We start from the raw sequence: 27,159 nt of genomic DNA, 5'->3' as shown, positions 1-27,159 counted from the left end.
GCTAGAACCAGTTGATCAAATTGTAAAACTTGAAATAATAGTTCCCTTTTACTCCAGTTTTGACTGAATGCTTGCTCAGAATTACTGTACATTTCAAGGAATTATTCTTCATCTTTGCATTTAGATAATGGATTTAGAAGAAGCGGTTCCCCTGGATTGTTGTCGTCTTGTTAAATATGATGAGTTCCACGACTATTTGGAGCGATCATATGAAGGAGAAGAGGACACTCCAATGGGAATCTTGCTTGGAGGTGTTAAATCAACATACATGTTTGATCTACTCCTGGAAACAAGGCGACCTGACCAAGCTTTCCAGTGTTACAAACCTGGTGGTAAGTAATATTTCTTAAAGATTCCCTGTGTATCTTTAATTCCTTCAATAAACATGCTTAATTTAGCTAAACTGAGAGATCTTTGAATCAGTCTTCTGAAATCATTTTATACAATTATGCTATGTGCTTTCTCTGAAGAGATATTAATTTATCTACTAAATGGCTGCAGCTGTTGAAATGATGACCTTTCTTCTTTTCATGTAATGTGTCTTCATGTGTGATAATTTATTTTCTTATTTTGATAGAAGTCATGGTAAAAGTTCATGTTGTTGACCTAAAGCAAGAAACTGTGGTTCCTCCAATTAGTGTTCGTGCTTATTTGAACCAGACAGTTACGGAATTTAAGCATCTCATTTCAAAGGTAAATCAATTGCATCATCTTGTGTTACTGCAAAGTTCACTCTTGCATGGCATTTGTGTTTTATAAAGATATAGCAATATCTATATTGTATAAAATGTACCCTGAAAAGAAATTATATGCAGATTATCTTTTTATAGTCAGCTTGCAAAAAATGATTAACAGTATCTTATTTCTTTCGGCCTCCTTAGACTGTACATTTGCCAGCTGAAACAATGCGGGTTGTGCTGGAACGTTGCTACAATGATTTGCGTCTCCTCGGTGTGGCTAACAAAACACTTAAAGCTGAAGGCTTTTTTAGGAGCAATAAAGTAAGATTTTATGTTAAATTAGTTTTGTCTTGGGAAGTGCTAATGTTGTTTCTTAAATCCACTGTATGTCAACATGTGTTTTAAAAAAACCTATATCTCAAATAGCATATGAAAACAAAATGAGATGGGGTGGCTTCCAAAGAATAACCATTGTCTAGATTTCAGCAATATTGGCTAAGACCATAGACCTGTCCTGTAAGAATAACTTAATTGACAGATGCATCCTTTGTGTATTTCCATATCTGAGTGCTCTATACATAAATTCCTTATGAAACAGAATTTTTCTTCTTCATTTCATCTCTTTATTTTAGGTATTTATTGAAAGTTCAGAGTCTCAGGATCGACAACTGGCATTTACAGATTCACAGTTATGGAAACTCCTAGATCGGCATGCAAATACAATCAGACTGTACGTTTCATTGCCAGAACAATCTCCTGGATCACAGTTCAGGCGGACAGTTTTACAGAAAGCCAGTGGAGACTCTGGAAATCTAGATGAAATATGTGAAAGAGTGAAAGGACCTCTAGGTAATATGAAATCAGTAGAAGCTATCCTTGAAGAAAGCACTGAAAAACTTAAAACCTTATCTCTACAGCAGCAGCAGCAAGAAGGGGATAATGGAGACAGTAGCAAGAGCACAGAGGCAAGTGACTTTGAAAACATTGAATCTCCTTCAAATGAGGTAGACTCATCAGTATCAGCAGAAAACCGAGAACTTGAAAACCAAATACAGGTTTCTGATCCAGATAATTTCCAGTCAGAGGAGCGATCAGATTCTGATGTGAATAATGACAGGAGTACAAGTTCGGTGGACAGTGATATTCTTAGTTCCAGTCACAGTAGTGACACATTGTGCAATGTAGACAGTGCTGCTATACCCTTGGCCAATGGACTTGACTCACACAGTATAACAAGCAGTCGGAGATCCAAAGCCAACGAAGGGAAAAAAGAAACATGGGATACAGCTGAAGAGGATTCTGGAACTGACAGTGAATATGATGAAAGTGGGAAGAGCAGGGGAGAAGCACAATATATGTATTTCAAAGCAGAGCCCTACGTTGCAGAAGAAGGTTCGGGAGAGGGGCAAAAATGTATGTATGAAAGGCAAAACATGTGTTTTGAAATGTACATTTTTATTATCTTACATTTGCACGCCTCCTTTCAACAAAATTTGTAAATTTATCCACACACGTATTTACAAAATGGAGAAAGATGCTCCTAGATACTCAGAGTGATATCTGATTTTGGCTCACCAGATGTGACAGATCTTTCCTTTCCTCTTATACACTGTACAGTCTGCTGCATCCCTGTAACTAATTTGGAGGATCTGGTCCAGGGGTCAGGAAACTTTTTCAGCAGGGGGCCGCTCCACTGTCCCTCAGACCTTGTGGGGGGCCAGACTATATTTTGAAGGGGAAAAAATGAACGAATTCCTATGCCCCACAAATAACCCAGAGATGCATTTTAAATAAAAGCACACATTCTACTCATGTAAAAACACCAGGCCGGCCCCACAAATAACCCAGAAATACATTTTAAATAAAAGCACACATTCTACTCATGTAAAAACACGCTGATTCCCGGACCGTCTGCGGGCCAGATTTAGAAGGCAATTGGACCGCATCTGGCCCCCGGGCCTTAGGTTGCCTACCCCTGGTCTGGTCCCTCAATCCTCTAGAGCAGATTTTGGAGGTCTGCAGAGAGCTGCAGGATATGGAGGCCCCACTATGCAAGTGAAAATCTGTTGTGCTGACACTGCTGGATATTGCCCTTTGGAGAACATAAAAGGATGAGGTGTGGAGAATTCTCTACTGCCCAATATTTTATTGGAAACCTGCATGGCTAATCTTCATATTTTGGCAGAGTATTTGCATTTGAGTGAAAATGGTAGGTGCCATTTTGTAGTTGACAGGAAATGCTGCAAATATGCCGTGCCTCTTCTGCGTGACAAAAAAGGGGGAAAGTTAGAGACTGTTCCTTTTCAGGAGGAGGGGATGACATCCTCCCCAAACTCTTGGACCTGTGTGCCTGTAATTTGGCAAACATTATTCATTTTGAAAGGGCAACTATGCCTATAAAGTTTATCTACTTCTGTCAAAAAGAAAAGTGTCAGGCTTTGTTTGTTTTTTGTTTCCTGATAGTGAATGGGGGTAGGGTTAGCAAAGCAGATATGAACATCCATTCCATTATACTTGTTGCTGAACTGGGGTTCACAGTCTGCACTTAGTGGAGAGCACTTGAAGATGATTCACTTGACACTGCTACATTACAGGAGTAGCATAGTAGATATTAGCAAGTATACATTATGCACAAAGAATTTCATTGGGTTTCTTTCTTTCTTTCTTTTTTGCTTTAGGGCTGTTGATTCATGTTGATAAAAGAATTACGCTCTCTGCCTTCAAACAACACTTGGAGCCTTTTGTTGGCGTTCCATCCTCTCAGTTTAAGGTCTTTCGAGTTTATGCCAGCAATCAAGAGTTTGAGAGTGTTCGGCTGAATGAGACTCTTTCATCCTTCTCAGATGACAACAAGGTTAGCAAAATCTGCTGTTAAAAACTGAAATACATGTAATAAGGTCCAGAATATGGGGATTATTCAGATATTTTGCAGGTGAAGCATTTGTCTTTGTGTTGCAATATAGGGACTTAGTAGCTACATAGGAAAAACCACATTCTACAACTAGGGTAATTTATGAAACTTTGTTAAATATATATATTTCATAATTGAAACTGTATTTTCTCTTCACCTTACTTGTAGCTAGATGACTTGGAGGGGTCATCTAACCCAAATAGTATATTCCACATTAAAAAAAATATCCCTGACTTGAGTCTGTTGAACACCCTTTTTAAAGTTTCTTGCCACACCTTCCTTCACCCTCCTAAAATCTGAGACTCTAAATTTTGTGGGGCAACCATTCCCTCACGCCTGTAATATCAAAATAACAAAAATCTGTGGGCCTTCTGGTGGTTATGATTCTTGCTGTATTGACTTAAGGGCGTCGACTTGACCCCCACATTGTGTGCTCTGAGCTTGGCCTCCTCCCTGCACAATATTGGGCGGGGAGGAGCCAGCAAAGTGCAGCCACCGGGCTCCACACTTGGCCTCCTCTTGCCCGTGCAACATCAGCAAGGAGGTGGAGCCACAGGATTTTGGGGGAGCCCAGGCCCTTTCTTGAAAAATTTGGGGGGGGGGCTGAAGACTCCACAGCCCCCACCACTTGACACGCCTGGTATTGACTATATTCCATGTTGATGATAAGAGACAGCTAACATCTAATCTTGTTTCTATTTCCCCCACCCCTAATTTAAAAGATAACAATTCGGCTTGGGAGAGCATTGAAGAAAGGTGAATACAGAGTCAAGGTTTATCAGCTCTTGGTAAATGATCCAGAGGTAAGTAAAGCTTGAAAACTCTTGTGTTTGGGCTAGCTTGTCATCTGAAAGTTGGACCATTTACAGTTTAATTATTTGAGTATGTGCATCATCATTTATGGGAGCCACTGTGACAAAAAACAGAAATTATCTCTGAGAAAAGTTGTGCATTTAACATATAAATTGTGGCATGAATCTGTTGTCACTTAGTTGCCACAGAGAAGGTGCAGATTATAGAAGCACAAATTCAGTGGAATGCATTATTGCATGCGATTTAGCACATTAAAAGTAATTCATTTCTATTACATGTCATTATCATTCTAATTAGCCTCTGACTGTGCTCACATGTCATGGTGAACCATAAACCATGGCTTACTATTGCATGCTGCTGAATTGCTCTTCTTTGCTCCACTCATCCTTGAACTGGGAACAAAAAACCATATGAGCCTTGGATTACTGTGATGTATGAACCAGCACTCAAGATTTGTTTCCTAGCTACTCCCTGCACCCATGGAAGGAATGGTTGAATGAGCATGAGCATGAGGAAATACATAAAATAAACTAGTCTCGTGTTGTTTCCCCATTACTAACAATAATTGGTTAAACCATTGATGTTGACTTCGTAAAACACAAGACAGTGGCATGTATTTTCCTTAATCATTAAATGGACATGACACATAACAACAAACTTTTTAAAAATTGCATTGCTTTATTACTGAGTTCTGCATACCTGATAAACAGAAATCCTAAATAGTCTTTGTCACATTGTGTGGAAACCATGGGGTATTTTTTTCAATGCTATGGAGGCTATGGCAGCAGCCCTGTATTTTATAACTTCACCTTTTATGAGTGTGTCAGAGAGTGATTTCTCTAATAAGCTTAATAATTTTACATTTGTTTTTGCAGCCCTGCAAGTTTCTTCTAGATTCTGTTTTTGCTAAAGGAATGACTGTGCGGCAGTCAAAAGAGGAGCTACTTCCTCAGCTCAGGGAACAGTGTGGACTAGATCTGACTATTGACAGGTAAATCACACTACAGTGAAGTTTATGTGAGGTGCCTAAAGCCTGAACTCAAGATGCTTACAGAAAATGGGGTACCGTTGATTTTTGCCATTTAAAGCAAAAAGTATGGGGAAATGCTACTTTTTTTTAATTACGTGTTTTAAAATTAAATCTTGAGCAAATATAGTGTGACATGGGAAACCTAGTTTGCTTGTTCAGTGTTGTCATGGACACTTAGCACAATGTAGCACACAATATCTGTCTTTGCATCAGACTTTATATTGTTTCTCATGGAACAAAAACTTTGCTCCATTTCTGCAAGTTCAAACATTATCTTAAAAAACAAAGGATTCCATATGGATATTGAAAAGTTGTATTAGCCCTCTTAGCTCAAATTGGCTAAGTGCTTGCAGTAGAACACATGACCTTTCCCTAATGTAAACAAGGCATTATTCAGATTAAATATTGTGGCCTTAATCTTGATAATGGTTTTGTTTATGGACATATGCTAACATTTCTGCAAATCTTTTTCCTGTAGATTTCGCCTGAGAAAGAAGACCTGGAAAAATCCAGGAACTGTGTTTCTGGATTATCATGTTTATGAAGAAGACATTAATATTTCAAGTAACTGGGAGGTTTTCCTAGAAATACTTGATGGTAATAAGATTGCACAGTAAAAACTATTTAGCTTAAACTGTTGGAAGCCTTTTAATTGTACCAGAATTAGCTAGCTATATTATCAGAAAATTATCGGTTTTTTAAAAACACATTTTAGTGAGACAAAGTGCAACCAATGTGTATTAATGTATTATAGTAATTCAAAAGGGACAAATGAGTGGCAGGAGCTGTATTAAATTTCTTGACTGTGTGAGTGAGATGTCTTAGCATAATCAGTTTTGAGAGATTCATATGCAGGAAAGAAGTTCAAATTAGAAACTAGATTTAAAACCTATAAATGTTATTCATGGGTATCCTTAATGAATTTGTGAATATCTGTTCTGCAAATAGTTTTTATTGAGACTACACATAATATTTAATTCTGTATCTGTGGAACTATTTGCTCAAAGTCTTTACATTATCTCAAATATTTTCTTTTAAAAATTAATGTCTATTTTTAGTGACACTTATCCAAAGATATACAAAAGTTCATACCCTGTACAAAGTATATTTTTATAATACATCACAATAAAAGAAATAGTTTTAAAATCTAATCTAAAAAGGAACATAAGCAAAAAGATGGAAAGGCAAGAGGGGGTGGGGAGACAAAAGAGAAAATGAAAAAAGAAAAATATTTCTGCTTCTCTGTTTTTCAGCTAAATATATGCCATCTAATTAACATCTAATTATTCTATTTTCTATAAGCCATTTTTTTCAATCTTCAAATCCAGATATTGCAAGTTCATTTTCTCTTATGCAAAAAGTCCTTGTATTTCCAATTCTTAATAAATATCAGTAATGATTTTTCTCCGATTAAACACATTATCTTTGTCATCTCAGCTAATAAGTTTATCAAATCTTCTTCAGGAGCAGAAAAAATGAAATCTATGTCACAGCTTGCTGTTCTGTCAAGAAGGTGGAGGCCATCAGAGATGAAGCTGGATCCGTTTCAGGAAGTAGTTTTGGAGAGCAGCAGTGTTGATGAATTAAAAGAAAAGGTAAATTACAGAACAGTCCTATGGAGCAGTGTTTCCCAACCTTGGGGCTCTAGCTGTTTTTGGACTACAACTCCCATAATCCCTAGCTAGCAGGGCCAGTGGTCAAGGGTGATGGGAATTGTAGTCCAAAAACAGCTGGAGACTCAAGGCTGGGAAACACTGCTATGGAGGGCGGTGGGCGGTGGGGGAAGAGTCATCCAACACCCTACCTGCTAATTGTGGTCAGGGCAGCTTTTGTTCTCTTTACCTCTCCTATTGACACCAAAACACATTTTTCAACTCAAGAGTCGTCGCATTTATTTATGAGCAACTTCTAAGAATTGCATGCCAGTGGTAGATGGGGGTCAGAGGCAAAAGTGGGCAGAAGAATGTATGTGACTCTAAACTTTTCAGCATACAGAGGTTTCTATATGCACACACTTCTTGCTGTCTTCCATTTCAAACAATCAAGAGTGATCAGTCTAAGGATACATTGTAGCCAGAAAAGAGCACTTGGAAGAGCAAGATGAGTGAGGGATGTGGACTGGGGGAAAAGGATGTGACCTAGGAAAAGTCCCAAGGGCTGAATAGAGAGGCCTGGATTGCCATATTTGGCCCCCGGTTCTGAGTTCCCTGCCCCTTCTGTAGTTAACTGATTAACCCCAACTGGAGGGAAAATTAACTATGGAGCTGTACATCTTTCCATATCCATCCTATGTGATGGTGACCTCTGTTCTTCCCCACCATGGAACTCATTCAACAAACTGAGGCTTAATCCAGACAAGACACATGCTGATGGTGGTTAGTTATGTTGATGGGGGTTGAGAAGGTCACATATCCATGTAAAGATCATACTTGCAGTTTGCCAACAGAGGTTTTGTTTGGTATTTACAAATGACATTCAATATGTGAAAAGCTGCACTTCTTAGGATTTTGTGCTGATTGTTATGTCAAGTCTTGACACTTGAAGCCCTGATGTCCCTGGTAGCAAGAAGTAGCTGCTTCTAGATTCAGCTAGCTGGAGGCTTCAACTAGCCTTGGAAATAGCTTGGCCACAGTGATCCATGATTTGGTAGCCCTCCAGTTGGATTACTGTAATGGGTTATATGTGGGGCTGCCCTTGAAGATGACAAGGAAACTTCTGTTAGTACAGTACTTACTGCATGTTCATTTCCAAGTCCAAGTATTTTAAAGCTCTAAGCAATTTTGGTCTGAAATGTCTCCTGTCAAGCCATCCTGCCTATATCCTTAAGATGTTTGGGGCCTTTCTCTTGAGTCCTTGGCAGAGTTTTGTATGTATGTACTAAGGAAAAAATTATTTCTGCAGTGGCAGACATGCTTAAGACATTTTTCTCAGCCCTGCCATTTATGAAGGGTTATGTTGCCTCAATCTTCTTTTTAGTTTTTATATTATTTTGTTGCCTCTGTATAAATTGCATAATGAATATTGTATTTGTATGTGGAGTAATTTAATGTCTTATTGTATACTATATTCAATGAACATTTAGAAATATTTTAAATAAAACATAAATGCAATTTGTGATAACAAATCTGCTACTTTATCTTCTATTTATCTCTTCATCAAATAAATCTGGCACTGATTTTTTTTTTTACAGCTTAGTGAAATAAGTGGAATCCTTTTAGAAAACATTGAGTTTGCAAAGGTGAGAATTTTATTTTTCTCTTAATCCTGCAGTGTTTTTTTAGCTTTTAACATGAAAGCCCATTCCTATGCACTAGCTGTTTGACACAAGCGTCTCTGTACTCATACCATAGTGGACGATATGCTAAATCCTCTGTTGTGGGGAGGAGAGTAAATGGCGAGCAGGGGTCTGGATGATGAGCGCTTTCACTGATGGTCTTACTGTATCTGCAGTTGCCCATGTATAGTATGTATCTTCTTGGTGTATAGATGTTCTTTTTGCTAAGGTGCTTTCTTCCTTCCAGGGCAGAGGAACATTTCCATGTGAGATCTCAATTTTAGAAATACATCAGGATTTGGATTGGAATCCTAAGGTTTCAACACTGAATGTATGGCCTCTCTACATCTGTGATGATGGAGCAGTGATTTTTTATAGGTATGCCTTTCTGTTGTTTTTTAAATACATTGAAAAACATAGTAATTGTTTGGTACTAAACCAATAACAAAGTTGAGGCTGCAATTCTCCCCCTCCCCCCCCAAAAAAACCCCCAGTGGGGCAGGAATGGTCAGTGGATTGCGCACTGGCACTCCTTGCAGTCAGCCTGCCCAAGTCTGGTGATCCTGCCAACTCTGATTAAATTAAACTTTGGTGTGTTCTTAACCCTGCTTTCCAGATGTTGCTGTCTGTGGGGAAGCTAGCACATAATAATAATAATAATAATAATAATAATAATAATAATAATAATATCTTTATTGTCATTAGACACCATACAAGTGTCCTCAGATCTGCTGTGCCCACCACCAGACTTCCAACTAAGTATTGTGTTAAAACACTTTTTGTGCACTGTTCCCACTGTTCAAGTATTGTATGTGCAACTACTGTGGTAACTAAAAGACACAAGTGACAGAGTATGCAGCTCTTTGCAGTTATGCCCGTTCACATACCACCAGTGAAGTACGGACAGCTAGGTCTTTTCCTCACCAATTCAACAGTGTATCTGGTCCAAAAATTGGCTCTCACTTCAGATATCTATATCTATTCAGAGCAATGTCAAAGTTGATTCTCAAATTGCTTACCATATCCTTTCAGAGTCTCGGGTTGATGAAGTATTGGTGACACCCTGTTTACAAAATGCAATATTCTTTTCAGACTCCCTAATTTTGCCTCCAGCCTAGCAGTACCCCTTACTTATGGATTTGGGATAGGACTATTGCTTCAGTGGGACCACATGGAGAAAAACTGTCTTTAGCATGCATCTACTACCATGATGGGGACGCGGGTGGCGCTGTGGGTAAAAGCCTCAGCGCCTAGGGCTTGCCGATCGAAAGGTCGGCGGTTCGAATCCCCGCGGCGGGGTGCGCTCCCGCTGCTCGGTCCCAGCGCCTGCCAACCTAGCAGTTCGAAAGCACCCCTGGGTGCAAGTAGATAAATAGGGACCGCTTACTAGCGGGAAGGTAAACGGCGTTTCCGTGTGCGGCTCTGGCTCGCCAGAGCAGCTTTGTCACGCTGGCCACGTGACCCGGAAGTGTCTCCGGACTGCGCTGGCCCCCGGCCTCTTGAGTGAGATGGGCGCACAACCCCAGAGTCTGTCAAGACTGGCCCGTACGGGCAGGGGTACCTTTACTACCATGATGTGCCTAGCATTATGCAAAGAATTTTTTAAAAATCTATTGACTATGCCTTAGATTAAAAATGAGCAAGCCCTATTTATTTAAGGTGCATTATTATGGAATTTAAAATTGTTGTATTTCTATAAAAGGGATAAAACTGAAGAAGTGGTGGAATTGACGGAAGAGCAGAGAAATGAGTTAATGAAAAAAGAAAGCAGCAGACTTCAGAAAACTGGACACCGTGTGACCTACTCCCCCCGTAAAGAAAAAGCATTAAAAATATATCTGGATGGAGCACCAAATAAAGATTTGACTCAAGACTGATATTTCAGCATTTTCCCTGGGGAATTTTTTGTTACATGTGAGAGGTACACTACTACTGTGTAGTGCCGTTATGGCAGGACATTAGGTGTAAAGACACCAGCACTGATTGGTAAAACTGCAGCCCAATCAAGCTCAGTGCCCAGTCAGGTCACTGTTTGATTTGGAATCATGTTGTGCACTATAGTCAAATGTACTGTAAAGATAAAAGGGATGTGCAAATAAACAAAACAAAACAAAAAATGGGGCGGGGAGGGGTAATGAGCAAATCGACCATGTGCACATAGCAGTAGCTAGTAAACTAGCCTCAAACAGGATATTCATAGCTTGATAATAAAAGCTGTGCAAAGGCCATGAATGAATTCTTTTCTGTTTTGTTTCACTGATGCACACATTACCTCATTGAAGATTTCTGAAGTAAATGTGACAGTGGCTTTTTGAAAAGCTCAAGAGTGGAAATGTGATGGAATTGGCAGAATCCAACCCTTAAAAGTTAACATTTTTATCTGAATCTTGTTAAGATTTCTCTTCTACAAAGCAGGACATCTCTGAAGTAAAAAGAATAAATAAATGTATTTTTTAGCAGAAGTTACCATTACCAGCAGATGGTGTTTCATTTTGGAGCAGTGTTGTAACCAATTTTTATTTAGGTTATGAATAACAGGTGACTTCACTGTTCCATTCAGTGTGTAAATACAACTCTGTCCTGAGTTAGCAGAACTACATTTCACCTGCTTACTATGGTATTTCTCTTCACATATCAATATTCACTGTATACATTTAAAAGTATAGCTGCCTATTTAAATTTGTATTCATTTTGTGTTTGGCAAATGCTGGGTACTTAGATTTGTAATTTTCCCTTGTTACTGAGTTTTTGGGGGTGGGTTTTTGGGTAAGCTACTTATTTTTGTACATTTTTGTTTTTGAGCTCTTATAGGTTTGGATCTTCTAGTACCATTACAAGTCATACTTTATTTTTCTTTGGAGTTGATCATAGTTTTCATATGTAGCTTTTTAAAAAGTTGGACATCTCCCAGTATAAATTATCCAGTAGTTCAGGAGTGGTACAGATTGATGCAGTAAACATGATTTCATTTGCAAAGCTTAGACAAGTAACATTTTGCTTTGCTATGTTCTTAAGATCAATTACAAACAATTCTATAGAAGGTTGTCCTTTTTTTCAGAAATACCATCTAATTTATATCAATAAAAGGTTTTGGTAAACTTTTCCATGCCAGATGCTGTTTACAACAATGAACATGCCAATAAAACATTTGTTCATTCTGTTATTTTAATAACATTTCTCTGGACTTCTTTTAATACTGAAAATATTTCATCTAGTGTTCATACCACCAAGTTTTTCTTTTTGGATTTAACTTTCAAACTAAAGGTCTACTTAAAAGTATGCAGCCTGCAGAAATTATCAATGCCCTGCAGCAGATTATGGAAGAAAGTCACATGCAGCTTGGTGTCAGTCCTATGCTTTCAACATGCAGTTTTGAGACAAGGGTTTCAAGTTGCAATTCAGAGTGCTGCAAGAGCCAGATCAATCACTTTTTTTAAAAATGGTGATGCTAGGCTGCAGGGCTGAACCAAATAAGGAACAAAATGATGTTCCAAGTAATTTGAGCATCAGATTTCAAACCTACCTTCCTGTTGCTATTTAAGTGTTATAACAGACTTATGATCTTTAAATAGTTGAGTGAGGGGAGGGGAGAGCAAGGACTTGGTTCAAGAAGGTAGCTTTCTTACAGCCAATTAGGGATGGGTATGGACTGGACTGGACAGACTGCTATTGCCAGGCATGCAGGTGCATTCTGTGTGGGGGAAATGACTGCAGAAGTTAAGTATTACATGTTACATCTCACAGCCAGATGCTTTTAAAGAGTATGGTCTCTTGCAAACTCCCCTTATCTGACTATGCCTGCTTTGAAATTAACACACTTTGGAGGTTTCTGCATATATATTGAATTGGCATTTTGATAGTTATCTGGCAGCTACACTCTGTCTTGGCATCTTTTTAAAAAAGGGGTTTCAGTACCTTCCTTAGAAAACATGAAGAGACTGCCCTTAGCTGTAATATAGAATAAAGTTACCTGCCACAATATTTGTAACTCAGCTTTGACATAGAGTCAATTCCCCTTTTTCTCTTTCATACTGAAGCGGGCTGGGTTCTGTTTCCACTCTAGCCTCCAAATGCAAGAGTTCCACCTATAGTCTACTATGTGCTAAATATTATCTGTAGTGATGTTATTTGAAATAGGGCTGCCAGACATCCAGATTTTCCTGGCCATTACCAGGATTTTAAAGGCAAAATTCATATCTGGGGGAAATTTCTGAAAGGCGACACTTTGTCCTGGATCTTAGGCAAGTCAATAGAAAAATCACATTTTTCTGGCATTTTTGTAACGAAAAACCTTAACAACTTTGGGGTCTTCCTAAAGTTTAAAAGGTCTCACAACAGGTTTAGGATAAATTACTTGTGAAGTTTGGACCTTGTGGTTCTTAGCATTATTCCGGGAGGGGCGTGACTGCTGGAGCAGGTGAGCCTATTGGTCATATCACCAGGTAAGGGCTGCAATAGATAATACTAGGAGAGGGGCTCATTACTAGATTGTGCCCATTACTAGGGAAGATAGTAGGATCCATGTGCCTTTTTTCAAACCATAATGCTTTATTGTAAGTGCTCAATAGCAAATATGCATTGTATATAAAACATACATGCCTTCTAGAACTTGCTTCTAGGATGGGATAAAATAGCTATCTAGAGGAATGATTACTATCCATTTGATGTTAAAGTTTCACCCCACTCAGATCTTTGTTAGAGATGCTTTTTACTAATTATTGCTAAATTACATGCCGCACTGACTATTCTCATCTTTTATACCTCAAGTCCCTGTAGTTGCTGTTTTTCAAAAATACACAGTTACAGCAGTGTCATTAGTTATATTTTAAAAGACTGAATAAAAACAATGCCCAGTCCAAAAATCAAGAAGGCTCTTGACAAATTTTGAAAAAACAAGCAACATATACATAAAATGCAGAGCTCAAACCACCACCAATAATCATAAATAGACTTAAATTAATCTATCCATCAACAAGTTCAAATCATGCCTTGTTTAAAACTCAAACTTGTTCACAAAAGAGTCCATTGACAACTTTTGACATTTTAGTGTAGAATTTGGTTTGAGCTTGAAAAGAGAAAACCTCATCTGATCATGCAAGGGCAGAAGAAGATAACTATGTAGAATATACTCTCAATTATTGCACTTATATCCAGTAGTGAAAAGGGGTGCAAGTTTAGAGTTATCAAACAAGACACTATCTAAATTGCTAGAATGGTGAGTGTGACTAATTAACTTGCTTAACTACTTTACATTTCATCTCCAAAAATCAGATCCAGTTTCTTTGGATCAGTTAAGTCTTCATCCAAACCTTCCTGTACTTCTGTAATCAATCTCTCTCCATAGTCTCCAGGAATGTGTGAGGTTACAAAATCCAGAAGTGATATTTCATCCGCTGGTAAAGGCTTCTCATTTTGGGTCTTATTGAAAGAGAGTTCACACAGAGAATCACTGCTATGCCTGTTGAGAAAGTTGTGCATTTCTCTTAGATAAGTTGTACAAGTGCCTATGCAAGCATGCATACAAGTGTGAGAAACCAGTCCAAAATATAATTTGCTTCAGGCTATGAGGCATTTTAAAAGTAGCCAGAACATGTACCCTTAAAATGCAGTGGTCCTGTTTGTAATTCTGTCTTGGATGTATCCAAAAGTAGACCAGTGCTACTGAAAATTCTTTCCATTATCCCCGAACTCTGAAATGATAACCCTTCTTTTGCCACTGTTCAGTTAGGGTCAAAAGAAAGGCATATCTGATATATTCATGGCATTTATGTCCTATGGAAATTAGGTTTCGGTTCTTTAATACACTTTAGGCTCCACTCCAAGTCAAACTTAAGTGCAATTCAAACCACAGAGGCTTAAGTTAGTCTTGAGTAATTTGTGCCCTTGATTTAAGCCTGAACAAGGAGGATTGCATTCTTAAGTTTTTTGGGAAGATGAGACCTGGTCCACCCCAAAAAAATCAGTCAATATTTTTGCAGTGTGCACATTCACCCCCAGCCTGGTATCCTCCATATATTTGGACTAACTCCTGTCAAGATCAGACAACTGGCCATGCTGGCAGAGACTGAGTTAAAAACCCAGTAACATCTGGAAAGCCCCAGGGCAGGGAAGGCTTGTCTAGGAAGTCACATGTCCAGAAAGTGGGTTTGTCTTCAGTGAAAAATGAGGTGTGCACACAGGATCTGCTCCTGATCTTTCTGTGAAAAATAATCCATTTTCCTACCTCTGCATCTGACAAATGAATCCATGTGCACATGGGCAGCGATCGAGGGCTCCATCTGGCTCCAGCTCCCATGTAATTAGGTTAAGAAGCCTGTTTGAAGGATCATAGCAAGGCTCTCTCTCTCCAGGTAATGGGGTGCACACAGGGAACAGAAGGTCTGTAGGTAAAAGTTGGAGAGTCCAGTAAAACGTCTGATCTCTTCAGTTTCACATGCAGAATATGTACAGGTTGAATGTGTAAAATAAGGAATATATACATACATATAAATTTGCCTAATATTAAATATAAGACAAGCTGAGTTTGCATAGCAATGTCAGTCCTTTTCCTTCCAACAAATTCTAAGGGTTCACCTAGAAAAACTTTATTAATTCACTTAATTAAGTTACAAGGACACAATACACTACTAATGACAAATAGATCCACAGGAATCCTAACCCTAACCAATATAGCACGTGTATTTAGTCATATGTGCACTATCTTGTTTTCAAGGCCTTAAAACAAGCCTTTAGTGCTGTCAGTCAGAACAAAAGGCTGCATATCTCCATCCTGAAAACCAAATTCACTTATTGCACATTCTTGTGATAAAGGGTGGTGTTCTACTAACTCAGAAGAAATTAATACTATTAGCATACCATTAGCAGCTAGTAATCTCAACACGGCATGTCCTGCTCAAGGTATGAGCAAAAAGATAAACATGATGTCTAGGATTATTTGAAAAGAACCAATATGTTCATCTTAGGGAAATGGGAGCTAATTTGCTTAGTAACAGATATCAACATTATCAGCATCTATTCTATGTAAGATGCTTCAATTACCTTTATCTTGTTTCTTTACAGTACCTTGTTTCATTCCATAAGAGCTGTTGGAGATCAATGCTAATCCTATTTTACAGATAGCAGAGGACTAAGCTAGTGGGAACACTTGTTACCAACATACCATATGGCGATAATTTGTAAGGGAAATCTCTTCCTCTGACAATTTCTCTTTCATACTGGGTGACCATGAGAAAAAAGCCACAAGGCAGCAAGCTGCCTCTGGACATCCAACGAGATCACGGCTGGGCAGGGACATGGACTCAGGTGAAAGTGTGTAGGACCATGCTACCTCTCCAATTTAAGCTCAGGAAGACTTTCCCAGTGCCTAGTTCCCATTTTCATACTCTCGACAATGGGAGCTTTTCCTCAAAAGCATTGTAAAATCTCTAAAGCAGAGCCTCAAGAAACACAACCTCCCATATCAACAACCTTGCAAACACAAAGTAGACTGAGTTTCAAGATTAAGAAAACTGCTGTTAGTTGACAGGAAATCTCGCACAAATCATCCAGAGGTTAAAAAAAGAGAAAGTACTATTTTTATAGCATCATGCTCTGTTGTCAAGCACACTGCTTTACCATTTGGCCAAATTTTGTATTATACAAGATGTGCATTTTATGGATTATTCTTTGCCACGGACCTCTCCTACACATACAGATTAATATATACCAGCCTCCCGCAATCTGCGGTGCTCCAGTTGTTTTGGAGTACAACTCTTTGTCTATGTCGAAAGTAAGAGGAAGAACAAGCAAGTGGTAGGAGGCAGCTGCAGCCCAAGATAGGAAAAGAGGTAGTAAGGGAACACCTAGCTACTTCAAATGAACTCAAATCTCCAGGGCCTGATGAGCTGCAGCCAAGGGTACTAAAGCAGCTTGTGGATGTAATTTCAGAGCCTTTGTCTATTATCTTTGAGAATTCTTGGAGAACAAGTGAGGTCCCTCCAGACTGGAGGGGGGCAAATGTCTCCATCTTCAAAAGGAGAGGGGGGAGAAATCCCAGGTAACTACTGACCAGTGAGCTTGACATGGATACCGGGGAAGGTCCTAGAACAGATTATTCAACAGTCAGTCTGTGAGCATTTAGAAAAGGATGCTGTGATTATTAAGACCCAGCATGGGTTTCTCAAAATAAGTCACTCCAGACCAATCTGATTAGATTTTTTTTTTTTTTAATGGAATTGCAAACTTGGAGGATCAGGGAAATGCTGTGGACATAGTGTATCTTTATTTCAGTAAGGCTTTTGACAAAGACTCCCATGATATTCTCACAAGGAAGCTGGTAAAATGTGAGTTGAAAGAGAACTGTTAGGTGGATTTGTAGCTGGTTGACTGACCAAACCCAAAGAGTACTCATTAATGATTCCTCGTCCTCCTAGAAAAAAAGTGACAAGTGAGGTGCCACAGGGTTCTGTCCTGGGCTTGTTGTTGTCTGTAGAAATGACTTATATAAAGAAATTGAGGGGATGCTCATCTAATTTGCAGATGACACCAAACTAGGAGGGGTAGCTAATGATGCAGAATACAGAATCGGAATTCAAAATGACCGTAACAGGAGACTTCCGGTGGAGCGCGGACCTGCCGCAGGCGAGGGTTTTTTCAGGAGAGAAAGCCCTAGCTTTTTAGCCGAGAAAAGGAGGGTTTTAAGGGCAGAAAACCCCCCGACGACCGTTCCGGAGGGTGTCCGGAGGTCTAGAGGTTCCCGGCGGTGCCAGAAGCTGCTCGTCCAGTCGCTAGGTAGCCCCTGAAATTCGGGGGTGAAGAGTGTGACGGAACGCGCAGCGGGCAATCGGGCAGCCATCGCAACGGCTAATCAGCGAAGCCCCGAGCCTGCAGGGAATAGCGCCCCGCTCTCATAACAAAAGGAGTTCGGGCTCTGAATATTTTTCTGTTGAAATTTGGTGAGGAACTGTAAGGAAGTGCCCGAAGAAAAGATTTCGAGGTCAGCGCTGTCTGGCATCGTAAAAGAAAGACGCAGCGTTGTTTGCGGAGCCGAAAGAGAAAGTAAGTTGACGCTAGCGGACACTGTTGCAGTCTCCCTGATCAATTAGGAACTAAGTTGCTTTTCTACAGCAACTCACAGGGAGAGATAGAGACAGAGGAAAGGGGAGCAGAGTAATCTGGAGGAAAACAGAATCCCCAGTGGACATTATACTTGTGATTTGAACTTAAAAGGAAAAAAGACTCCCTGTTGGTGCTATTGTAATTATCTTTATGAGGAGGAGTGGCTCCGGCGCCATTTCAATTGAAGCAGAAAGGAATCCTTACCTCAGAAGCCATTTTAAAGACCGGTAAAAAGAGATAGACAGAAAAGGCAAAGCAGACCGTCGCCCCATTTCTGCGGGAGGTTTGAAACCTTCTAAACAAACCCTCTCTCGTCCCCTTTTAATAAAACTAACAACGAAAACTAAGGAAAACAATAGAAGGAGAGAAAAGGACCAACAAGTTAAAAATCTCTGGTCTTCTGAGTGACAGAATCAGACTCCCCCTAGTGGTGGAACTAAATATTACTCTACTTATGCTGTTGGATTTCTTTTTTTTTTGGAGGTGCCAAATTGTGTTCTGTAAAGTGGTTGGAAGGTTAACTGCATAGGCAGCCCTTCTCTCTCAAGGACCTAATCTTTATAGTTATCTTTCCCTCTCCCTTTGCTGACTCAGTGAGGATTGGGATACATATATAACTTAGTATTTCTGGAATAAAAGCTCTAGGATATATTACAAGCTTTGGGTTATACTATAAGCTTTGGGACATACAAGAAATTAACACCACCCTAGCTTTCTTTTTTGGGACATTTTGATATCCTCTCTCTGGATGTAGATTTGGGTTTGGTTTGAACTTTATTGAACTTTATTGAACTCTATTGAACTTTACAAATTAACATCTAGACTTGGTGTATTTAAATACTAATTCTTTGTTAAGTACTAACGCGTGTTGGGATTAGCCCGAACAGGGGCAAGAAGAATACAGGACGTTTGCTTGGATTAGCCCGAATAGGGGCAAGAAGACTACAGGAATCGGGGCAAGAAGATCTTAGGAAGCCACAGAAATTACAGAAAGAGGTGACAACGCCAAAGCCCATCAATAACAGGAGAAGGGGATAGGAAAGAAGGAATTTAAAGAAACCAGTCTCTGTAAATTTCCTATTTAGACTATTTGTTCTGTCTAGACCATTGGCTCTGTACACTCGGTAGATCTGCGGTCAACTCTATGATAGTTTGGTATAAGCTCTTAGTGTATAGTAAATAACCAATTCAATAATTAACTTCCTAGACAGCCAAACAATGTCACATACACAGAAAAAAGGAGCGGAGGGTGGGATGCCATCAGATAGGAGAGCATCAAAGCAAGAAACAGAGTTCAAAACAGAAATACTGAAAATGTTTGCTGAAATAAAACAAAGTGAAAAAAACCTAGAGACAAAATTAGAACAGGTGGATAATAAAATTGGGAAAATGGACAAAAAGATTGAGGAGACAGTTAGTGAATTGAGGGGACAAATTAAAGAGGTTTCAAGGAGAGTGGATGAAGGATTAAAGAAGTCAAAACAGGAAATAAAAGAGATGAAACGAGAAGAGGAGAAGATGAAAAATGAGATCGCGGAACTAAACAGAACACAAGAAGAACTAAAAGACTCTATTGCAATGAATGAATTAAAACAGAAAGAAGTGAACCTGAGACTGAGACAAGTACCAGAAATACAAAATGAGAACATAAAGGCAAGACTGATAAAAGAATTTGCACGATGGATGGAAATGTCAGAGGTAGAAATTGCGAGGACAATACAAAATGCATTTAGAATGAAAAGCAAAACAAATAGGCTAAAGAAATTCCCAGGGGATTGCGTGGTAACGTTCAAGGACAGAGAAATGAGGAATCTGATCTTACATAGGAACAGAGAGAAAAGACTCTATATTGACGGGAATTACATAATCATATTTAAAGACATCCCAATAAGGCTATTGAAACGAAGAGAGGCCTATAAGCCATTGGTGCAACTATTGAAGAAAAACAGGATCGACTTCAGGTGGGAATTCCCGGAAGGAGTCTCCTTCTTCTACAAAGGAGTGAAGAGAAGATTAATAAGTCCCGAGGAAGTCGGAAAATTTACAAGAAGGTACAAAGAATTACAACAAGAAGAGGAAGAGATCAAAGGAGCAGAAGGAGGAGCAAGGGTAAGGGAAGATTCAGAAGCAGAAGTAGAAGAAGAACAGACCGGGAGAGACTCTGTGGAGGAGGAAGAAGAGGAAGAAGGAGAAGAGACAGAAGGCTTATAGAAACTTTAAGTAAAGAAAGGTTTAAATAGGGACAAAAGGAATGACGTTAAGACTATGGAACTGGAATATTAATGGAATGAACGATAAAAAGAAACGGAATGGAATTGAACATATTTTAAGAAAGGAAAATCTGGACATCATATGCCTACAAGAAACGCATATAGCTAAGAAACACAGGAAAATCCTGATTAATAAAAGGTTAGGGAGTGAATTCGTATCTTCAGATAAAAAGAAAAAAAGGGGAGTGGTCTTATATATCAAAAATAAAATTGAAAGTCACCAACTATTTAAGGATGAAGAAGGGAGAATTATTGCGGTGCGAATTAACTGGCAAGGGGAATGTATGATAGTGGTTGGGGTATATGCACCAAATGGAAACAAGACAGAATTTTTTAGTATGTTAGAAGAGAAGTTACTTGAATATATGGATCAGAAAATTATAATAATGGGAGATCTAAACGGTGTGGTCTCAACAGAAATGGATAGATTAAGGGAAACTAAGACCAAAGAAGGGAAACTACCTAACACGTTCTTTACGATGACAAAGAATCTTAACCTGGTAGATATTTGGAGGTTGAGACATCCTCTGGAGAAGCAGTTTACTTACCATTCTGAACCAAACCAATCGTATTCTAGAATAGACCAAATATGGGTCTCGAATGAACTAACCCCGAGAATACATAAAATAGAAATACAGGCGAAGGTGATTTCAGATCACAACCCAATAAAAATGGAGCTAAAAGGATTTGAGGAGCGTTCCTTTAGGTGGAAGCTAAATGATAATCTATGGGATGACCAAAAATTTGTGGAGAAAGTACAAAAAAACTTAACCGAATTTTTTATGAACAATATGGATAAAGGGACGAAACTGAGTGTAGTGTGGGATACAAGTAAAGCAGTGATAAGGGGCCTCTTGATCCAACAGAATGCTAGGAAAAAAAATAACAAAGAGAAATGGTCAAGAGAGATCCTCAGACAGATTATGGAGCGAGAACAAAAACTGACTAGGAAACCTAATAATGAGAAGATAAAGCAGGAAATAAAGATTCTGCAAACTCAGTTTGCGATGATGATAAACAAGGAGGTCGAATGGAACATCAAAAGATTAAGGCAAAAAAATTTTGAGTATGCTAATAAATCAGGAAAGTGGCTCGCCTGGCAGGTTAAGAAAAGAAAGGAAACAAATACAATTAGTAAAATAGAGGTAAATGGGGAGGTGACAACTGAACCGAAGGAAATTAGGAGAGCTTTTGTGGACTTTTATAAGCAATTGTACAAGAATAAGGAGAGGAATAATAAGAAGAAAATAGAAAGATATTTGAAAGAAAAAGTGGTGAGGAAGATCTCACTAGCCCAAAAGGAACAGCTGGATGCCCCAATAGCGAAAGAGGAGGTAGAAGAGGCCATAAAAGAGTTAAAAAGAGGGAAGGCACCGGGGCCGGATGGGTTTACTGCCAGCTATTATAAAGAAATGAAAGACATATTGATAGACCCACTGACTAAAGTTATGAATAACATCTTAAAGGAGAAGGACATGCCAGGAACATGGAGGGAGGCCTTCATTACAGTGATACCGAAACAAGACTCGGATCTTACACAAGTCAAAAACTATAGGCCGATATCTCTATTAAACTCGGACTACAAGATCTTCGCGGGAATATTAGCTAAGAGATTAAAAAAGATATTAATAAAGATTATACACAGAGATCAAGAGGGATTCCTGCCGGGCAGACAGATAAGAAATAATATAAGAAATATAGTTAATGTTATTGAATTCCTGTCCGAAAGGTATGATAAACCAGCTAGCTTAATATTCGTAGACGCGGAAAAAGCTTTTGATAATGTAATCTGGGAATTTATGATAAAAAATTTGGAGGTTATGGAGATGGGCCAGGAATTTCTCAACGGTATCCAAGCAATTTATACAGAGCAGAAGGCAAGACTGATAGTAAATAATGTCATCACGGAGGAACTGGAAATAGGCAAAGGTACAAGGCAGGGTTGCCCACTCTCGCCATTACTATTCATAGTGGTCCTGGAAGTTCTTCTAAATGCAATTAGGCAAAACAGACAAATTAAAGGAGTGACTCTAGGGGCAAATGAATATAAAATTAAGGCATATGCAGATGATGTGGTCCTGACTGTGGAGGAACCCATAGACAGTATACAGGAAATCTTAAACGAAATGGAACAATTTGGCAAGCTAGCAGGTTTCAGATTGAATAAGAGAAAGACAAAAATGATAGTTAAAAATATGGATAGAGATAAGATGGAACTTTTACAGCAAAGAACCGAGATTGAGATAGTAAAGAAGATTAAGTACTTAGGAATCTGGCTCTCCGACAAGAATATTGATTTATATCAATATAACTATGTCCCTGTATGGAAAGGGGTAAAAAGAGATCTGGAGTCATGGGCCAGATTGAAATTATCACTCTGGGGTAGAATAGAAACAATAAAGATGATGGTGCTCCCCAAACTGCTATATTTATTCCAGACGATACCCATAATAAAAGGTATAAAAATTTTTAAGGAGTGGCAAAGGGTGATTACAAGATATGTTTGGGAAGGGAAGAAGCCTAGAATTAAGTTCAAATTTTTGACAGATATTAAAGAAAGAGGTGGCCTCTCCCTACCAGACATGAGAATCTATTACGAGGCAGCATGTTTGTGTTGGATTAAAGAATGGGTCAAATTGGAGAATAAGGAATTATTAGATCTTGAAGGAGTTAATAACAGATACGGGTGGCACGCTTATCTTTGGAGTGATAAAAAGAAGGTACACAAAGGATTTACAAATCACATTTTCAGAGGTGCTTTAATAGAGGTTTGGGACAGATATAAGAATATATTAGAGCCTAATATTCCACATTGGCTCTCCCCGCTAGAAATGAAATGTATTAAGACAATTAATATGAGGGGGAAGTGGGGAAATTATGGAGAAATGGTTTTTAAAGAAGGAGGGAAGTGGAAAATAAAACCCTATGAACAAATTAAGGCATTAACGTATGATTGGCTAAACTACTTCCAGATTAACGAAATGTTTAAAAAAGAATTGAAGGAAAGGAGTTATGAAGGAAATGATTCAATTTTTCAAAAGGAGATAATAAATAATGAACATAGAAATCTATCAAAAATGTACAAAATACTGCTGGAGTGGCACATGAAAGATGCAGAGATGAAACCGGTGATGGAAAAATGGACTAAGGATTTAGGGTATAATATTAAATTAGAAGAATGGGAAAGGCTGTGGAAAGAGAACATAAAATTTACGGCGTGCACGTTACTGAAGGAAAATATGATCAAAATGTTTTATAGATGGTACCTCTCTCCTACTAAACTGGCAAAGATGTATAAAGTGGATAACAAATGCTGGAAGTGTAAATCAAAAGAAGGGACTTTCTTCCACCAGTGGTGGGAATGTGGTAAGGTTAGAAGCTTTTGGGAGGAGGTATATAACGAGCTGAAAAAGATGCTGAAGTATACCTTTGTGAAAAAACCGGAAACATTCCTACTTGGTATTATAGGGAAGGACGTTAGGAGAAAAGACCAGAAACTCCTCCAGTATGCGGTGACAGCTGCTAGAATTGTGCTAGCTCAGAAATGGAAGTCGGAGGAGACCCCGACGGTAGAGGAGTGGAGAACAAAATTGATAGAATACGCTGAGCTGGATAGATTAACAGGGAAAATTAGACACACCAAAGATCAAAAATTTATTAAAGACTGGGAGAAATTCGTATGTTATCTGGAAAGCAACTATGGGGTAAAAATAACGCTGGCGGGATTTAAAGAGGCTTTGTAATTAAATATTAAATATTGCCAAACAGAGATTGGGAGGTAGGGAAGAACAATTGGCAATAGGAAAAAAAAAAAAAAAAAGGAGTGCGTATCAAAAGGACAGCAACGAATGATGATCAGCAACGCTGAAGGAAGTCTAAAAGGGATAAGAGTGGTGATACAACGATGTGTTTTAGAAGCTTGGTTTTGTCTGTATGTTGTATTCTGTATATTATTTCTTTTTTCTTTGTCTTTTCTTTTTTCTATTTTCTATGCTGTTATAAGAAATTTCAATAAAAAATTATTAAAAAAAAAAAACAAAATGACCGTAACAGATTGGAGAACTGGGCACAAGCTAACAAAATGAATTTCAATAGGAACAAATGTAAGGTTCTGCACTTAGGCAGGAAGAACCAGATGCACAAAAATAGGATGGGGGACACCTGGTTTACTAGAAGTACATGTGAAAAGGATCTAGGGGTCTTGGTGAAACACAAGCTTAACATGAGTCAACAGCAGCAAAAAAAAGTTAATGCTATTCTAGGCTGCATCTACAGAAGTATAGTGTCCAGATCAAGGGAAGTAATAGTACCACTGGTGGCGCTGTGGGTTAAACCACAGAGCCTAGGACTTGCCGATCAGAAGGTCGGCGGTTCGAATCCCTGTGACGGGGTGAGCTCCCGTTGCTCGGTCCCTGCTCCTGTCAACCTAGCAGTTCGAAAGCACATCAAAGTGCAAGTAGATAAATAGGTACCACTCCGGCGGGAAGGTAAACGGCGTTTCTGTGTGCTGCTCTGGTTTGCCAGAAGCGGCTTAGTCATGCTGGCCACATGACCTGGAAGCTGTACGCCGGCTCCCTTGGCCTATAGAGCGAGATGAGCACCGCAACCCCAGAGTCGGCCACGACTGGACCTAATGGTCAGGGGTCCCTTTACCTTTACCTTTATTCTGCCTTACTCAGATCATACTTGGAATATTGTGTCCAATTCTGAGCACCACAAGCTGGAACATGTGCAGAGGAAGGCAACCAAGTTGATCAAGGGTCTGGAAACTAAGTCTTATGAGGAGTGCTTGAAGGCGCCTGGAAAAGAGTCTGAGAGGAGATATGACAGCTGTCTTCAAATAACTTAAGGGCTGTCACATGGAGGAGGGGCATGCTTGTTTTCTCCTGCTCTGGAGGGTAGGACTCAAACCAATGGCTTCAAGTTGCAAGAAAGGAGATTCCAACTAAAGATTCAGAAAAACTTTCTGACGGTAAGAGCTGTTCAGCAGTGGAACAGACTCCCACGAGAGGTGGGCTCTCCTTCCATGGAGGTTTTTAAACAGAGGTTGGATGGCCATCTGTCATGGATGCATTTGCAGGGGGCTGGACTAGAAGACCCTTGGGTCCTTTCCAACTCTAAGATTCTATTATTCTTGTCATCCCTAACCATTGACCATGCTGGCTGGGGCTGATGGGAACTGTAGCCCAAAGCATCTTGAGCATGGCTGTCTTAAGCATATCCGGCGCCATGGTGCAAAGATCCCTCCAGCGCCCCCCCCCCAACTCCAAAACAAGGGAGGTGGAAAATGTCCTCTGCCCCCCACCACCCCGATCCCTGGCGTGGTGGTGGCGATCAAGCAGGAAAACTTACTGGTGGACATGCTCTCCAGTGTCAGGGCGCCCAAGAAGGCAGCCCAGGAAGGCTGCACGCCGCCTTTCGCCAGAAAGCAGGAGGAGGACAACGACTGGGAGCAGGGCTGTCTTTAGCAGATGCAGCAGCTTCCATCCTAAGCCTCTGCGGGGATCACTCTCCTCCTGCGGAGGCTTGGGAAGGAAGTTGCACACCCGCCAGCCATATAGTTGGTGGGGCACAGCTGGCATGTGTGCAGGGAAAGGGGAGGCTGCCGGCAAAGCCGTGCAGCTCCCCCACTCGTTAGGGTGCCCCTGAGAGGCCAGCACCCTGGCGCAACGAACCACTAAGACCAATGGGAAAGACGGCTCTGATCTTGAAAGTTGGTGAAGAGCAATATACAGTGGAAATGCAAGCTCACACACTGAAGTAGTTTCTTGCTTGGCCTCTCGTGCAAGAATAGGAACAACAGCAGAAAGTGATGTAGTGGCTGACCTTTTGAAAATGCGCAACACATTCCAGGATTGCAGTCTTTCTGGTTTTCACAAATCGTTCCATTTTCTCCTTTTGAGGCAGCTTTCACGCACTCACCCCAGACGCAGAGTTGATGTCCACAACACTCCACATCTCGAGAGCATTGCTTAGGAGAGAAAAATAAACACACACATGCTGAATTGGTTCTTAATCATCATGGGACACACAACATCATAAAGACAGTCAATATAACCTGGCTACAGTAACTTGCATCGGTCATGAAAGTCTTCATAGACCTGCATTAAACAATCCCACTGACCTAAATTCTGAAAGTCCACACTATCACTGCATCAGTAATTCTGTAACAGCTTAAAATAAAAACATGTCGCATTGCCTAAGAAACACACCAACACAAACCACAAAGAAAAAACAGATATGGTGGGGTGACTTGCTCCTGATCAAAATGCAGCTAAGTCTGGATTACTGTAATGTGCTCTATGTGGGACGGTTCTTGAATACTTTTTGGAAGCTGGTGTAGACCAATGGCACAAGCTAGGTTTTTTAAAAAAATCCAAAAGTAAAGGGGATAAAAGACACCTCTGTAAAGTACCCTATTATAGTTTATATGAATAAACCTATTTTGACTATTAGTTTAAAGGTTGGACTTAAATGTAGAATTCTGCTCCTGTGAAAAATCCGGTTATGTTTTTCCACCATGCTGAACAGGGTATTTCCTGTCATTACATTTAAGGCTCACATATAAACAATTAAAACCATATGTTTCCAATTTAAGTTGAGAGTTCAGCAGGCATTTCACCAATACTTTACCACCTTCACTCTGGTTTTCTTGTACTTAAAATAAATAGGGCCTGGACTCTACCAGTCCCTATTATTCACATTACCTAGGCATCACACAATCAACACAGTTCTGTTATATAACTTCAGCCTGCCTGCCACGTTAAGAAGAGCTAGATGGGGGGAAGGGGGATGCAATGCTCACTGTGTGTTGAGTTTTGCAAACATGACACTGGTACTCCAAGCCAGAGAATTCACAGTATTTTCCTGTCTCACAGTCCTCATCAATAATGCACTCCTGAGAAAAGAAATGACATACCTTTGGTAAGTATAGAAGAAATAGTTGCTGCGATAACATCATATGCAGCTAAGATTTACTAGTAGCAGACTGGGACACTGCAGTCCTACACATTGCTTTGTGCAAAGCTATGTGGTCAACCTATTACTTGAAAGTAAAGAATATCCTTTTGCAATCACATACAGTA

The 27,159-nt window shown here is 39.6% G+C and overlaps 2 protein-coding genes across 5 annotated transcripts in view; one reads left to right on the top strand and one right to left on the bottom strand.

The window, feature by feature from the left end:
• The window catches only part of USP47 (ubiquitin specific peptidase 47), a 47,918-nt gene extending 36,038 nt beyond the window's left edge, over positions 1 to 11,880 (top strand). For all 3 annotated transcript variants that reach the window (XM_028731227.2, XM_028731219.2, XM_028731234.2), the window contains 12 exons: positions 125 to 332; positions 578 to 693; positions 882 to 1,001; positions 1,313 to 2,093; positions 3,359 to 3,534; positions 4,314 to 4,394; positions 5,280 to 5,395; positions 5,913 to 6,031; positions 6,899 to 7,029; positions 8,625 to 8,672; positions 8,956 to 9,086; positions 10,411 to 11,880. In XM_028731227.2, the coding sequence (XP_028587060.2) occupies positions 125 to 332; positions 578 to 693; positions 882 to 1,001; positions 1,313 to 2,093; positions 3,359 to 3,534; positions 4,314 to 4,394; positions 5,280 to 5,395; positions 5,913 to 6,031; positions 6,899 to 7,029; positions 8,625 to 8,672; positions 8,956 to 9,086; positions 10,411 to 10,585 (2,202 nt within the window). In that variant the 3' untranslated portion in view covers positions 10,586 to 11,880. The remainder of the gene's footprint in view (positions 1 to 124; positions 333 to 577; positions 694 to 881; positions 1,002 to 1,312; positions 2,094 to 3,358; positions 3,535 to 4,313; positions 4,395 to 5,279; positions 5,396 to 5,912; positions 6,032 to 6,898; positions 7,030 to 8,624; positions 8,673 to 8,955; positions 9,087 to 10,410) is intronic.
• Positions 11,881 to 13,235: 1,355 nt separating this feature from the next.
• DKK3 (dickkopf Wnt signaling pathway inhibitor 3) overlaps positions 13,236 to 27,159 on the bottom strand; it is a 33,390-nt gene continuing 19,466 nt past the window's right edge. For both annotated transcript variants that reach the window (XM_077930400.1, XM_077930402.1), the window contains exons 5-8: positions 26,880 to 26,972; positions 25,901 to 26,045; positions 14,932 to 15,088; positions 13,236 to 14,166 (exon numbers count right to left, since the gene is read on the bottom strand). In XM_077930400.1, coding sequence (XP_077786526.1) covers positions 13,956 to 14,166; positions 14,932 to 15,088; positions 25,901 to 26,045; positions 26,880 to 26,972 — 606 coding nt within the window. In that variant the 3' untranslated portion in view covers positions 13,236 to 13,955. The remainder of the gene's footprint in view (positions 14,167 to 14,931; positions 15,089 to 25,900; positions 26,046 to 26,879; positions 26,973 to 27,159) is intronic.

The sequence above is a fragment of the Podarcis muralis genome, chromosome 1, assembly GCF_964188315.1.
Source record: "Podarcis muralis chromosome 1, rPodMur119.hap1.1, whole genome shotgun sequence".
NCBI classification, from domain to species: Eukaryota; Metazoa; Chordata; class Lepidosauria; order Squamata; family Lacertidae; genus Podarcis; species Podarcis muralis.
Note: the sequence above shows the minus strand (reverse complement) of the source record. Positions and strands in the feature narration are given on the sequence as shown.